The sequence below is a fragment of the Diabrotica virgifera genome, chromosome 1 (assembly GCF_917563875.1).
Source record: "Diabrotica virgifera virgifera chromosome 1, PGI_DIABVI_V3a".
NCBI lineage: Eukaryota > Metazoa > Arthropoda > Insecta > Coleoptera > Chrysomelidae > Diabrotica > Diabrotica virgifera.
In genome coordinates this window covers 305,725,700-305,742,621 of record NC_065443.1, presented here as the reverse complement: position 1 = coordinate 305,742,621, position 16,922 = coordinate 305,725,700, and the positions used below count along the sequence as shown (strand labels likewise).

At 33.2% G+C, this 16,922-nt stretch overlaps 1 protein-coding gene across 1 annotated transcript; it reads left to right on the top strand.

The window, feature by feature from the left end:
* The first annotated feature begins 7,223 nt into the window (after nt 1–7,223).
* LOC126885923 (uncharacterized) lies at nt 7,224–15,958 on the top strand. The gene is made up of 3 exons (XM_050652738.1): nt 7,224–7,457; nt 14,285–14,422; nt 15,036–15,958. Exons 1-3 carry the CDS (start codon nt 7,406–7,408, stop codon nt 15,272–15,274), a joined length of 429 nt encoding a protein of 142 aa, XP_050508695.1. The 5' UTR covers nt 7,224–7,405; the 3' UTR covers nt 15,275–15,958.
* Nucleotides 15,959–16,922: the final 964 nt, after the last annotated feature.

Below are 16,922 nucleotides of genomic sequence, written 5' to 3'. Positions count from 1 at the left end.
ATTCTGAATTGAAATGATTTAGAATTGAAAAAATACAACAAAACATAGAGTAAGAAAACAATATATTGATAGAAGAGTGAATATTGATAGAAATTTTGATGGTAATCAAATTATGTAAATAAAGGTATTACATACTATGTATTTTCAAATAAGTAGGTTCAAATAGGTAGGTACCTATGAAATTTTTTATTAGGATACTGAAACATTTACAATTATTATTACGTACATGTTGCTTTTAAAAACTATTTAAAAAGTCACTACAATTATAAGCTTTTTTGTTTCTGTCCTCACAACAACTAAACTAATATATTATACAACATTAGTTTACCTCCATATTGAACAATTATTTATTATTGACAGATCATTTCAACACCCAATCAAAGCCCGTATAACGACTAATACCATACTGTCGGTGTGCGCATGCGCACAGATTAATAATAAATAATCACCCTCAATATCAATCGCGCCTAAAGAAATATAACTTCAAAAATTTACAAATTAATATTTAATAATAATAATAGTTTAATTTGTCATATCAATTTGATATTTTAGTTGTTGGAGGAATAAGAAAATTTTGTTGCTTATTCACAACTAAAATAGTAAATTGATTTGGCAATATATTAGTTTGTTAAATTTAAAATAGTAATACTTCTGACTTACGCGTTTTATTCAGTTTGTAAATATTATTTTTCAAATCACCATAATCTCTTCTCAGAAGGATTTCCAAAAATAGGCGCAAATATCAACCCCTGTATTCAAATAAAATGTCTGTATTTTATTCCAAATGTTTATTATTTGCGAACAAATATTTTGCTCTACAGGAGTTTCCTTGCATTTCATTATTTTGTGAAAATCCTTCAGGTAGATCGCACCCTTGAATTAAACCGCATACTACCTCCAGTAGCACCAAATTTTTTATAAAATAACTTTCTTTCTCTTGTTTAAGTTACCCATATAATTATAAGTTTTTAACTTGTTATTATAAAAAAATGTTTGTAATATACAAAATGAATAACTTTTAAATTAACTGACTCATCACTTCTAAATGTTAAGGTGATACAGTAGCGATCAACAGGTAGCCAAAACGCGTTCCAAGATTGCGGCTGTAATTTTGAATATTTTTTCGAGATATTTGGCACACGTATTCGTAATATAATAAAGAATGGCGGTACAGAGCCCAATTTGAAAAATATATTAATATGTGGAAATTACTCTGTAATTAAATACAATATTAAAAAAAGGAGCCTCTACCGCCATTAAGAAGAACAAAAAAATACACTTTCTTCAAATAAACTTTTTTATCCGATGCCTAGAGTTTGTGTCATGTTGGAACTACTAATGAAATAAAAAATTTTAGTAGTTCCAAAATGACACAAAATCTAGGCATCGGATAAAAAAGTTTATTTGAAGAAAGTGTATTTTTTTGTTCTTCTTAATGGCGGTACAGGCTCGTTTTTTAATATTGTATTTAATTACAGAGTAATTTCCACATATTAATATATTTTTCAAATTGGGCTCTGTACCGCCATTCTTTATTATATTACGAATACGTGTGCCAAATATCTCGAAAAAATATTCAAAATTACGGCCGCAATCTTGGAACGCGTTTTCGCTACCTGTTGATCGCTACTGTTTTCTCTTAACAACATTTTTCTCAACGACCTAACTTTCCAGGCAATATCAAAGTTGTAGGTTCATTTTTATAGTAGTTATTAGGATTTGTTAAAAATTTAGAATTCTTAGGTCGTTTATAGGTTTTTACGCAACAAATTAGTCAATCAACATTCTTAAATCGCCATTTTAAAGTATTAACCTTCGGATGGCCAAGGGGGTTAAATTTTGAACCCAGTACAATTTTTTTATTTAATAAATTCAGAAATATTTTCAATTTTATACTCATCATTTTTTTATTTGACTTTAATATCATTCTAGATACCCTCATATTTTGTAATAAAAAAAGTCCCTATATTTTACGAAAAAAAAAAAATGTTTCTGAATTTGGAGTCAAAGACGAACTCCCTTGGCTTTCCATGTTCCAATTTTATAATAAGTAAATACCGTCTATTATGTGGAATTGTTTGTAAGAAACATTCCAATATTGAAAAAAATTGTTTGTTAAACCTATGGCGACGTAAATTAGTATATTTTAAAATGTCTTTATTTCTAAGTTCAGAACGATGATTCTAGTATGGTATAACTAGACCCAAACCCAGACATCCAAAGTGAAAGTTATCCTCCAACACCAAATTATTCTATATGGTCCACATAATTTTCAGAAAAAAGTCACACCATTTTGAGCATCGGGTTTGGGGGGGACAGGGGGAAGAAATCGGTAAAGTCGTAGTTTTTTACGTTTTTTGTCAATATTTCTAAAACTATGCGGTTTAGCATAAACAACCTTCTACATAAAAATGTTCTACATTAAATAAAAAAGGTTCTACACATAATCCTTCTAAAATGAACGGTTCCAAAGTTACGGAGGTAGTATATTATAATTGGTCCAAAAAAAGGCCTAACCGAAACATCCAAAGTAAAAGTTTTCCTCCAACACCAAATTGTTCTATATGATCCACATATTGTTCAGTAATAAGTTACACCATTTTGAGCGTCCGCTTTGGTTGGGGAGATGGGAGAGAAGTCGGTAAATTAGTAGATTTTTATGTTTTTCGTAAATTTTTCTAAAACTATGCTTTAGCTTCAACAATGTTCTATACAAAAATGTTCTAGATAAAATTTAAAACAAAAAAGGTCTTATACATAGTTGTTATAAAATCAATGGTTCCAGAGTTACGGAGGGTGAAAGTGGAGGTTTTCGATACTTTTTATATTGTTTGGGCAATTCATAATATTATTACTGACGAAAGAAAAATTTTCTTTAACAGAATTGTGTTTTGTAAATAAAATTTGCTATTTCAGTGGCCGATGGTATGTTAGTGATAAGACCTTGAAGAAACGTCAACCTCACCACCCAAAATCATCATCAATTGCCCAAAAAATATAAAAAGTATCGAAAACCTCCACTTTTCACCTATCGTAACTCTGGAAGCGTTGATTTTATAACAATTATGTATCGGACCTTTTTTGTTTTAAATTTTATGTAGAATAGTATAGAACACTGTTTACGCTAAAGCAAAGTTTTAGAAATATTGACGAACATCGTAAAAAAAACTACTAATTTACCAATTTCTCCTTCATCTTCCCAACCAAACCGGACGCTCAAAATGGTATAACTTATTACTGAGCAATATGTGGACCATATAGAACAATTTGGTGTTGGAAAAACACTTTTACTTTGGATGTTTAGGTTAGGCCTTTTTTGGACCAATTATACTATACTATGTTTACTAGTATACCTCCGCAACTTTAGAACCGTTCATTTTAGAAGGATTATGCATAGAGTCTTTTTTATTTCAAATTTAATGTAGAACATTTTTGTATAGAAGATTGTTCATGCTAAACTGCATAGTTTTAGAAGTATTGAAGAAAAACTTAAAAAACTACGAATTTACCGATTTTTCCCCCCTCTCCCCCCCAAACCCGACTCAAAATGGTGTGACTTTTTTCTGAACATTATGTAGGCCATATAGAACAAGTTGGTGTTGGAGGATAACTTTCACTTTGGATGTCTGGGTTATGCCATATTTTGGATCGATTGTATCATACTATTCCTGTTTTTTGATACAATATTTATTGATATTTTGATATTTATTGATACAATAGTAACATTAAAATTACGAATACGTTATTTTATTTCTTAAAACAACTTAATTTTTTTGTTAATTGTCATTTTTGACTGGGGTCATTTTTTACCCCCGTTGGTCATCCGTGTAAAAAAAAAGGTTGGTCATCGGAAGGTTAAACGTGTTTTATCAAATAACTCATAGGCGTAACCAGGGGGGGTTTTGGGGGTTATAGCCCCCCGCTCCCATTGGGATGTACTTTGAGCTCTATACGCTTAACACCATAGCCCTCAGAGACCTTCCAGTAGTTGTGACCCCCTCTTTCAGGTAGTTGTAACCCCCCTTAGGATCATCCTGGTTACGCCTATGAAATAACTACCTACAAATCGGTTCAAAATGCTATCTTTTTACTGGTAGAGAAAAGTTCTGAAAGTTGCATTTTGTGAAAACACCGTTTTTGTTACCGATGCCCGTAAAACAAAAAAACTGTCAAATACCTGGGCGGGTCAAAATCTGCAACATAGTATTGCTTTACCTAATTTTTCTGGACTGGTGAAGAAAAAGAAGAATGTCTGAATGAATTTTAAACCTACGTCTTCTCTTTGAACTTAGAATATATAACTACATCTGCTTTTAAACTTATTAATGTAATTAAAAATAGCCCGATCTAAAATTATCTAAAGTATTGAACGCATTCGCGTCTTGCTTAACAGCTGCGACGGATTGATGAATAGTTTAGTTTGTACTTGAAATTTGTTTAGCAAAACATGATCAAATTTTTCACAGGTACATTTGCGTAGGTAGTGGGCAAACCGCGTTAAAAATAGAAATGGGTTACTTAAGTACGTAAAACTTTTACTTATTGTTTCACAAGATTAAATCTACTTCAAATTTATTTATAAACGATGTTAGTGTATTGGATTAACAAAATAAAACATTGCATCATATGAATGTGTCAACTGTTATGCTTTTTTGGGAAGCCAGATCATCCTCGGTTATGACTTTGGAGCTAACTACGTACATTGCCTTCTAATTTAGTTTTACTTATTTGTTTTAAAGTAAGAAAGAATGCTTGACACTTCTTTTACATCCATTTTATTGCAATCTATTTTATACGAAATAATAAACAATATACCTATATGAGTTTTAAGAAAGTGACACAGTCAGTATTCACCCAATGGTGAATACCTAAAACAGTGCAATAATAATAATTGAATTAATTTGAATAGTACAATAGTAATTATTGGAATGAATAATTAGTTTCTAGTATTAAGGTCAAGAGTGTCTGTCCTTTTTAGTCTTCTGTTCTGTAGGGGTATCAGAAGATTGGTGACCAATATGTTTGGGTGAACCTGGAGTCTATTGTGGTACTTGGAGCACAGAGAAATAATTTCTTCTTTGACGGTTTGGACTTGGAAATCCCTATGTATATTATGGTTTGAAGTGTACCAAGGAGCTTGGCACAGTTGCCTTAGAACTTTTGATTGAAAGCGCTGTATCTTCAGTAGGTTTGTTTCACTGGAAGTTCCCCAGATTTGGATACCATACGTCCAAATGGGATTCAGTACACATTTGTAGATCAGAAGTTTATTGTCTAGACTTAGGCGTGATTTTTGTTCAATATATACCAGTCCCAGTTGCAGTCGTTTGTTCCAAATATGCTTTTGCCATGTGAGGCGGCTGTTTAGGTAAATCCCCAAGTATTTGACGTCATTTTTATTGACGTCACTTCCCATCTTGACACTTACCATACAATATTACTAGGCTTTCCTTGAGTTGTAGGTTTTGTAATTTTTATCTTCTTATTCGCCGTCTCCTTTTGAAGGTTGGTGATCCAAATGGCAACTGTAGTTTTGAAAATTGCTGCACGAAAGATTTTTGCGGATAAGCAGTCAAACCACCTCCACAGGTCTTTCAGCCACGAGTTCTAGCGTCATCCTACTGATCGTTTGACCTGCACTTTATCATCCAATATGGATCTCTACGGCACAGCATGGAAAGCACTGGCATCCACACTCATGTCTTCAGGCTTAGCCCTTGTTTATTCTGTAGCTAAATGTTTTGCACCAATATATGTAGGTCAATATGTACCGGGTGTCCCAATAAGAATGGCTCTCGGCCATATCTCAGGAACCGTTTATAGTATACAGCTCTAAGAAAAAAATTTTCATAACAAAAGTAGCCTCGGGAAAGGCCTGAAAATTATTTTCATAATTGTAGGTTCACCGCTAGAGGGCGTAATTGAATATCAAAAATTAAAAAATCAAAATTTTACAAAGTTTGCCTACTGCAAGGGCACTGGAGATACGATCATCGTATTCTTCATAAAATTCTGCCTATGTTCAACAGTGGACTTTTGAGGCTTGATGATGACGTATACATTAAAGGGTAGTGGGGACAGCACGTAACCCTGGCGGACTCCTCTCTGTATTTTAATATTTCAGGTATTCTGGTTGTCAACTATTGCCTCGGAATGGCAATTTGAGTTCAATATAGATTAGATAAATATAATTTTCAAATCAGAGTGTCAATATTTTTGCCTTTTAATACATCTATAGGCTTTTTATGTTCAAGCTTATCAAATTTCTTTCAAACTCTACAAAACATAAGTAAATGCCTTGATCCATGTTTATGAATACCTGGAACAGTATTCAAGATGAACAAAGCACATGTGTGTCACTCTACTGTTCTGTGATCTGAGAAGGTTGATTTGACTTTTTAGGAATTGCAACAAAGGTCGATTGCAGTCATTGTCTGGGTATTCTGGCAGTCTGATATATTAGATTAAAGACTCAACGATTAGGTATAATTATTATATCTTCATCAATGACTTTTAAGAATTCGATGGGTACATCATCTGTCACATCAAATATGTATCATCTGTTTCAGTGGCCTTGCCATCTTTTGTGTCTTGGATGGCATAGATGACTTCTGCTCGTAATATTGGGGTCCGGTATCTTCTGTGGTTTCCAGTAACAGTACTTCTTTTTATAATTTTTTTTTCATGATGTTTCCATGAATTTCTTTGTATTTATGAAGGTTATTTTCTGTATGTTTTCTTCGTTCTTCCACTAATTCAAGAATTTCTACAGTGATCGTTTTTTTTTTCTAAAAGTGGTTTGAGGGTTTTTCTTTCAACTAACACAAGGGCATGTTGAATTGTTTCCCAGTTGTTGTCAATGGATAGATTTAGATAACTAAATTTTGAAAAGATTAAAAAAACTGTGAATATCATAAATTAGGACAAACTGTATACCTTCTATTTATTTCTAACAATACATTATCATTCTAAACCTCATCAATGGTGTTTTTCCACTCATTTAAAATGGAGCAATCAAAACAAAAATTTAATCTTGACCCAATTTCCCGCTATTTTCTCAAAATCATTATGTCAACAAATCTGTGCGTATTTTTACAATCCAACCACTCATCAGATGACTATTTCCTGTTGTGAAAAACTAAAAACTTTATTACTTACGAATTGTTTACTGAGTTCGTAAATAAGGTATAAAAATTTTATTTTAAGAGCTTCGTTTGCCATTTTAGTACCGTTTTATGTGTGTAATTAGGCCAAAAAGCAACCAGTACTGAATAGGTTCAGTTTGTAGCAATAATATGCAGTGATTGGATCGGTTTTGGCTATGGAGTTATGATCAATGTACTAAGAAGGGCAAAACGAATCGAATTTTTTGTTTGAACGGAACATTAATATAAAATTGGTGGCAATGAAAAATTTTATTTGTTTTTTGTTTTTTATATTTGGATCTATCAATTCAGGTAATACACATTTATTCCTAGATCATATTTTAGACTGCAACTTTAGCTATGAGAAATGATTTGTTTTTATTTAGGTTAATGCCTCGACAACTAATGGCCATTGGCATGAGAACTGATTGGAGATTATTAAAACATTGAATAACAAAAAAATGATATTATATTACAAAAAAATTTTGAGATTTAAATATAAAAATCGGTTAAAAAATTATGTTACTAATGGCATTTACTTACTTCCCTTTACTGATTAGCGCTTGTGAAATTGGATTGTTCGTTGGAGAAACTGGGGCGTATGTTAAGTTTTTTTAAATTTTTTTATGTCTGATTGGAAAATTTTTGCAGACACTTTGTCAAAATTACATTTGACATTTATGCCCTTTTATAGATTAGGAATGTGTTGGTTGTGCCTGCCTCGTTATCATCATGTTTCTGCGAAATATTGGTGTTGCTAAGGGGTGATGTATGTTGGTAGCCCAGTTTATACATCTTCTTGTGCCTCTTCAGGAAGTGTTCTAGGTTGTATGTGGCGCCAATGGTTTCGTTGGATATTGGAAATCTCTGGTGGAGGCGGGTGTGTTGGTGGTGGTGATGGTCTGATGTCCTATGAGAGAGGGTGTCGTCCAGATCAAAAAGGGATTTGCAGAAATGTTTTGTATTTTGCTTCTTCTTCTTAACGTGCCCTATCAAGTCCCCTTGACGTTGGCGATTAACATGGCGAAACTGTCTGTGTCTCGAGCTATTCTAAATAGGTGTTCTGCTTTCTTTATTCCTGTCCACTCCCGGATATTCTTCAACCAAGAGGCCTGCTTTCTACCAATTCCTCTGCGTCCTTCGATTTTACCCATCATAATAAGTTAAAGAATATTATACCGGTCTCCCCTTACTACGTGTCCAAAATAGGCCATCTTTCTATATTTGATGTTATCAAGCAGCTCGCGGGTAGCATTTGCTCTCTTAAGGACTGCCACATTTGTCAGCATAGCCGTCCATGGTATTTTCAGAATACGTCTGTGCAGCCACATTTCAAAGGCCTCCAAACGGTTAATGGTGGATATTTTTAATGTCCATGCTTCGACACCATACAAGAGGACTGACCAAATGTAGCATTTAATCATGCGCTTTCGAAGTTGAAGTTGCAAGGTATCATTACAGAAGAATGACCTCATTTTTAAAAATGTCGTGCGGGCTATCTCGATTCTACATTTTATGTCTTTATCTGGATCTAGTTGTTCAGTAATATGGCAACCAAGATATTTAAAACTGGGTACTCTTTGAATTATATGACCATCAACATATAAACGTGAATCTTGATGGGCCAAACGGCTAAATACCATGTATTTTGTTTTTGAACAGTTTATATTTAGGCCAAACTCTCTTCCCACTGTGTCAATGGCATTTAAAAGGTGTTGTAATCCATTCATATCATCACTTAAAATAACTGTATCGTCTGCATATCTGATTGTATTTATCAGAATTCCATTAACCTTCACACCCCATTCCAAATTATGCAGCGCTTCCTTAAATATTATATCTGAATACAAATTGAACAACAGTGGGGACAGTATACAACCCTGTCTGACACCTCTTTGTATTTTGCATATTTCTGTTGATTTTCCATTTATGCAAGCTGTCGCTGTTTGACGCCAGTATAATTTTTCTATGATTCGCACATCTTGACTATCAACTCCTTTATCCTTTAAGATTTTAATTAATATGTGATGTTGTACTCGATCAAAGGCCTTCTCTTAGTCAATAAATACAGCAAAGACGTCTTTCCTTTGATCTCGGCATTTCTGCAATAACACATTTAGTGCAGGGAGTGCGTCCCGGGTTCCCAGTCCATTTCTGAAGCCAAATTGTGTTTTATCCTGGTCTTCTTCACATTTATCTCTGATTCTACTGTGGATGATACGTAGAAAGATTTTCAAGGTGTGGCTTATCATTCTATAGTCGCTACAGTTTTTCGGACGTTGTTTTTTTGGTAGGGTTATGAATTCGGACTTTAACCAATCTTCAGGGATATCACCAGTCGAATAAACATCATTGAAAAGTTTGACTAGTATTCCAATGTTTTCCTCATTTATGAGCTTTAACATTTCTGTAGGTATGTTGTCGGGACCAACGGCTTTCTTGTTTTTTGCCAATTTTATAGCATGTTGTATTTCTGATTTTAGTATTTCTGGTCCTTCACCTTCATCTAAAGTGTCCAGTTCTTCGGGTCTATCATCATTATACAGTTCATTTATATAATTATACCAGGTAGTTCGAATTTCGTGTTCGTTTATTATCATTTTTCCCGACGAATCGGTTATAGTATGTGGAGTTTTCTTATAATAAAGACCAGCTACTTCTCTAACTTTTTTAAACATATTAAACGTATTATGTTTTTCATTCAACTTTTCTAATTCCTTGCATTTATCCTCCATCCATTTTTCTTTAGCTACCTTTATTTTTTGTTTAATTAGTTTCTGTTTTTCTTTGTATTCTGTTTTGTTATCTTTCAGTTTTCTTCTCTGCTCCATCAATTCCAGGATTTCATCAGTCATCCATTGTTGTTTTGCTTATATTTATATTTTGCTTATAAATTGTTAAAGCCGGAGATTCAGGATGCAACCAGAAAGCAGTTTCTTTTGACGAAAATCTTAGTTTTAAAATATTGTTTATTATTTTATTTCAATAATTTTTAATTGTTTTATTACAGTAAACTTTGTATCTGAGACTTTTCTTCTTCCTCGTTTTAAGAGAGATGTCACTGTTTTGCGTCTCAAAGGTGGAATTATTGCATCGTGGTAATTTTCCTTAAATAAGGCAGGCAGGCTTGTTGATGTTTGATTCAGAGGGACTGCATAGCTCCACCGATGACGCCTGAGAGGCAGAAATAGCTATCTGGAGATGGTGGTCCAACTCTGAGTCAAATAGAAACAAAAACTGCCTTCCCCCTCTTCATCTTTACTCAGATTTTTGAGTACTCGAAACTGTCTTTCGGCTCTTTTCCTAGACGAAAAGAGAGTAGATACGTGACCGTTGTTCTTTCTGCTTTCTTCTATATTCGTCATCTCCGTGCTTATAAATTGTTAAAGCCGGATATTCAGGATGCAACCAGAAAGCAGTTTAATTGATGGATTCGACCGTTACTTGATGAAAGTTCATTTTATCTAACAATAAAACACTGAAAACTTTTGTTTTCTATACTTCCACAAAATTTATTATAACTATGTGACTGCAGCTGTTTCGACAGAGTGCCTTTCTCAAGTGATTTAGTTTACTATGGGTTTGCCTTTTTAAAGTCTTTAACTGAACAGGTTGAGGAGTGGGGAGCTGTTTGTCTCGAGGTGGTCATTCAGAATTATATTTATATTTTTTAATTTACTAATTTCCATAGATTCTAATAAAGATAGCTTAAGGCCTTTATTTTGAATATGCAGAATTTGAAACTCGTCATTAAAATAATGATTATGATCTAGAAGGTGAAGTACGTATGTAGAAGTGTCTGTTTTTCTATTGTTGAAAGCCATTTTGTGTTATGCTATCCGTTTGTCAAAGGTTCTGCCAGTTTGACCGATGTAAGTTTTCGGACAGTCACCACAAATTAGTTTGTAGCTGTTATGGACCATATGATTAATTGGTCATTTTTTATAACGCCCGGGCTATATAAAAAATGCCCAATACTGTCGGTCAATACAATAAATACTATTAAATTCATCACATTGCCCGGGCATTATGTATAATGCTTGGCATCTACTAGACAGGATGATTAAAACTACTTTTATTTTTATTAAATATGAAATATATTTATTTTGATACAATCAAGTATGTAGTAAAAACTAAAATATTTCTTATATACTAATGAAAACAGTCTTGCAGTCTTCTGTGAAATGGCACATGAGTACATTTAATGAATAAGTATACATAAAAAATATAATACGTATTAACGGTAATTGAGGAAACCAAAAAAAGAATTCTGTGTTTTTATTTGCATTTTTTTCTAATGACCGAAATCGATGGTAACACACAAAGCGGCCAGTGAGAAATTAAATCGTTTTTCTTCTAAATCAAACTCAATTTTAAATAAAAATACACTTACCACCTTTGCGTACTACATCATCGAAATTTATTTTGTATGAATGATTTACAATACATAACTATTTGTTGAAACATGTTCCACTATGGTGACACTTGGAGTTACATATTTTTTTTCTTTACGACACTTACACTTATCAGATTTACACCCACCTTTACAACCGCACCTACTGTATCCTTGTCCCCCACAGTTAGAAGATTTTCTTGCGCATTCTCTAAGAGATATCTCAGTGTCTGGAATCTCTTCTATGGAGATAAACTTTTCTTTACAAACGGTAAACTGGTTTCTTGAATATAACTGATTTAGTATGCCATATTTTGTGCCTAGTTTGTAAAGCTTTTTTTCAGTTATCTCTGTCACGATAGCTAGTAGATTTCTTTGATCACTACGAGCTCGGTCCACATCTGGCACTCGTATCCTAACTGTGTTACCTAGTTTAGCCGATGGATATTTGGAATTGGAAAATTTTAACATGTTCTCGGCTTGTTTTTCTAGATTTGTCAAAGCCAATTTTCTTTTCTTCCTTACATCGTTTATTCTAATATCTATATTGGAATCCAGATTTTCATTATTTTCTAAATTAACTACAATAGCCGTTTCTACCGCATTTGTTAAAAATTCTGGAACTTGACTAGATTCACGAGATGAATTTTGAACATTAGATGAACTTGATTCGGGCAACATTATTGAAGAGTCCACATTTATATTATTATTTTGTATTATATCCGGTTCTGTAGATAGCCCAGCCTCTTGATTTTTGAACAGGACCTCTTAGTCTTCCTCCGAATTAACATCAGTCAGAACTTCTTGGGGTAGAGAGCTTTTTAAACCAACTTTCAACTTTGTGCCGAACATGGCTTCATATGGACTACAACCTATACCAGTGTGATGAGCTCTATTTTTCATTAGTTGAACAAAACGTAAGCCTTTAGACCATTTGTTTGTATTGTTGTCTTCTAACCACGAACTAAGCATATTCTCTACGTCTTGATTGGCCCTTTCTATAGATCCTTGACTCTGAGAATGCCTGGGTTTGCCACGTACCATTTTTAACTCGGGCCACATGCTTCACAGCTCTTTGATAATATGGTTAGCGAATTCTCTGCCATTATCACTATGAAGCACACTCGGCGCCCCAAATATTGTGAAAATATCCAAAAGTACATGCGATACTTCTTCTGCTCTTTTACTTGTAAGAGGTCGAAGTTGGACAAATTTGGTAAGATGGTCTTGATAAACAAGCACAAATTTATAACAGCCATCGGCTTGTGACTGCATATCGATTAAATCGACTTGGCATCTTGAATTCATTTCCTTGCTCAATATTGGTTTCACCACCAAGCCTTTCTTTGGAACATTATGTTTTTTCTGACAGGTCATGCATAAATTTAAATAGATAACAATCATCTCCCTTGTAATATTTTTAAATTTAGAATGTACTTCCTTCTCCATTCGGTTTCTACCACCATGCCCGATAGTAGTATGAAGATCGCGCAATGTATCAAATATTTCTTCTGTATAGACGTAGTATTTAATTACGTTATCTTCTTTCACAGGAACAATCAATTTTTCTACTTCTCTAATCGTCATAACGTCGAATCTTCGTAAGCGCTGATAATCACTCGGCGTTTTATTTGTCTGTTTACTTTTAGAGTTTTTTACCTTCTGTATCATTTCCATGTAGGCTGTTTTTGTGAAAATTTGTGAATTTTGACTTTTTACTAAAACTAATTCAGTTAACCGATTGTTAAATCGATTTTTCATATCACTTAATGGTTCTTCTTTTTCCATAGTTCACTATGCAATACTTTATAAACAAAGAATTAACAAAGAAATGTCACAAAAAAACCACTTGTCGTATTACTAACATTCAACTGCAATATGATTTATAAATAATGGCCGACGCGCTTCGGTGACTGCAACCTTGGATACAGCGCGTTGATTGGCTGCTGAAGATCGCATGATTTACTAAGAACGCCGATTTATCACATTGCCCGGCCATAGTATAGCATTTTTCATAATGACCAGACAATATAATAAATTGTAAAAAGTTATCAAATTGGCCGCTGAAGTTAGTCATTATTAATAATGACCGGGCATTATACATAATGGCTAACATAATCACTTTGTCCATAACATAGCCACCACTCTGTAGTTGTTTTCTTTTTCGGCTCTTATTGTTCTTAATATATTTGCTTAAGTTGTTGTTAGTTCTGAAAGCTGATGTTATTCCTTTCTTTTTTATGTATCTGGCTATTTTTGTTGTTATCTTTCCAGTATATATGATAGAGCAGCTATCTTTATTAGAATCTATGGAAATTAGTAAATTAAAAAATACAGATATAATAATTATTCTGAATGACCAACTCGAGACAAACAGCTCCCCACTCCTCAACCTCTTCAGGTAAAGACTTTAAAAAGGCAAACCCATAGTAAACCTACTTACTTTTTCGAGTCTGGATCTGACCACAATTTTTCTGTCCAGTATCTGGTTAGTTCTACATTCTTCCGTACTCTTCAATCAATTTGCGGAGCATGTACTCGATAATCTCTTTATCGCTTGATATAACTGCTCGGTTTTCGGCAAACTGTAATGTATTTAGGTTGTGTTTTCTAGTTATATTCCCAATTCTTTGAAGTTTTCGTTTTCGTTGTTTTAAAGCGACTGTCACATAGATTTTTTTAAGCTGCTGTCTACCTGCGTTTTTGTGTTTATAGTTCTGTATTACGTAATATATTACATTTCTAGGTTTGTGTCTAAGATGTTATGAATGTGTCTCAAGACTGGGTCCAGGAGAGTCAGATCCCTGCCTTAACGGAGATCGTAACCAGCTGCGACGAGTGCTGTGTATTGGTCCATCCGTATGTGCTTCCTACCATTACCAAAGTATGTATTTTTATATTTTATGATTATCTGCTTTTCACATGTATGTATTGATAGATGTAGAGTATTCTTCATGTCAGATGAAAATATCTGTTTATTACTGTAGATTATTGACACCTTTCGATTAGGTGTTGACAACATATTAGCAGAAATTCTTGAAATTGGTGGTCATACAGTAATAGATAGATTTCACAAACTAATTTTATGAGACTGAACAAAACCATTATGTGCCCAATCCACAAAAAAACAGTCAAACTTAGCTTCAAAAACTACACAATCATATCCTTACTCTGTGAGAACTTTGATGTGTTTATGTGTATCATAAACAAGAGATCGAGTCACTTTACAGAGCAAAGCTACTGATCGAGGAAAATACCATGCCACAGTCAGACCAGAACGGTTTACTACTCACTAGCTTTTCAATGTAAAACAAATATTAGCTACAGCCTGACAATATAAACAGAGAGAAAATGCACTTATCTATGCGAGAATTTGGTCGAGCAAGGAAATTGGTAAAATTAGTTCAAGCCACCATGAAGCATCACACACAAGCGCATTCCAAAACCAATTGACCAAATTAACTATTTCGCATTAACTCCTTTTTTTTTGTTTTCAGGTACAATACCTGGTACTCCAACTATTAACCATATAACAAGAGGCTGTCAATCACTCCGCTATGGAGGCAGCTGCGAAGATATTTTCAACGACTTGAGATCCAAAGGGGAGGTTTTGCCAGGTCAACACACGTGCGCAACATGCAGCGGTGATCTCTGTAATGCTACGAACTCATTTAAAGCTCTATTTTCTTTGATTTTAGTTTGTACTTTAAGTGGAATAGTGTCATATACCCTATAGTATTTTATTGTTAAGAACATACAAGACCATAGAAGGTCTTGGAGTATAGAAGGAATATAGAACGAAAAGTAAGAAAAAGTCGTAGAGTTTGTTATTACTTCATGTTAATCTACAGTTTTTAAAAAACATACATCGTTTTTTATAATTGATTTAATCTACAGTTTTGTGTATAATCTTTATTTAAGGGCATAATAATAAGAATTTTTTTAAGAGTTGCACACTCTAGCAGGGTGTTCAATAATAGATGATTCCAGTTTTAATATTTATCGTCATATTCTGTAAGGGGCCGTTCAAAAATCGTGTTACGTAATACTTGAACACTTGCTAATGCTGTTGTACTGCCTTTATATTTTTTCAGTTATCCTTTGCTATACAGACCCAGAGCATAGTGGGACAGTATCGTATGCCTTTACCAGATATATAAAGACTATATAGGGTGAGGCAGATAACTGGCCTATTAGAAATATCTCGAGAACTAAAGGCAACAGAATCATGAAAATTGGAGTAAAGAAGTTTTGAAGGATGATCTATTAAATGAAATTATTTTTACCTCTTTGCAACTTCCGGTTATACCGGAAGTTGCTTATAACTTCGTTTTTTTAAATGGGACACCCTGTATATCTTTACATTTTTGGATTCTCTTCGATGTCTTCTTTCTTAAAATATGAGGTTTTGTAATATTATACAGGGTATTTTAAAAGATAATTACGTTTTTTTATTAATTTCGTAGCAATATTCACACCCTGTAGAATTGTAGTAGTTTGACATCTAAAACTCTACTTACGTTCAAATAATTTCTAATATACTCTACTATTGTTAAGAATCATTAGTATAGCTAAATTTTTAATTTTAGTATACAGGGTTGGTCGAAACTCGGAATGAGTATTTTCTGAGTTTTCTTAAATGGAACACCCTGTATTTTTGTATTGTAATGAAATGATATTTTATAGTACTTTTTTATTTCTTAAGCATTCGCTATACCTAACTGCTTTAATTTGTGAGTTATTGGTGATTCAATCTAAACATTCATTGCAACAAAAAATACGTAAAATTTTATTAGGTTGGCCGTGAAAATACTCAATCCCAATCAATTTTTCAGAAATAAATACATATTAATCCAGACTGGTCCTTAAAATTACCAATAATGGTTTAGCTATCAAAATACCTACGTAATTAAGATTGTTGGTGCTATTAACAATTAAGCACAAATTAAAGCAGTTAGGTATAGGGAATGCTTAAGAAATAAAAAAGTACCATAAAATATCATTTCATTACAATACTAAAATACAGGGTGTTCCATTTAAGAAAACTCAGAAAATACTCATTCCGAGTTTCGACCAACCCTGTATACTAAAATTAAAAATTTAGCTATACTAATGATTCTTAACAATAGTAGAGTATATTAAAAATCATTTGAACGTAAGTAGAGTTTTAGATGTCAAACTACTACAATTCTACAGGGTGTTAATTTTGCTACGAAATTAATAAAAAAACGTAATTATCTTTTAAAATACCCTGTATAATATTACAAAACCTCATATTTTAAGAAATAAGACATCGAAGAGAATCCAAAAATGTAAAAATATACGGGGTGTCCCATTTAAAAAAAACTAAGTTATAAGCCACTTCCGGTATAACCGGAAGTTCC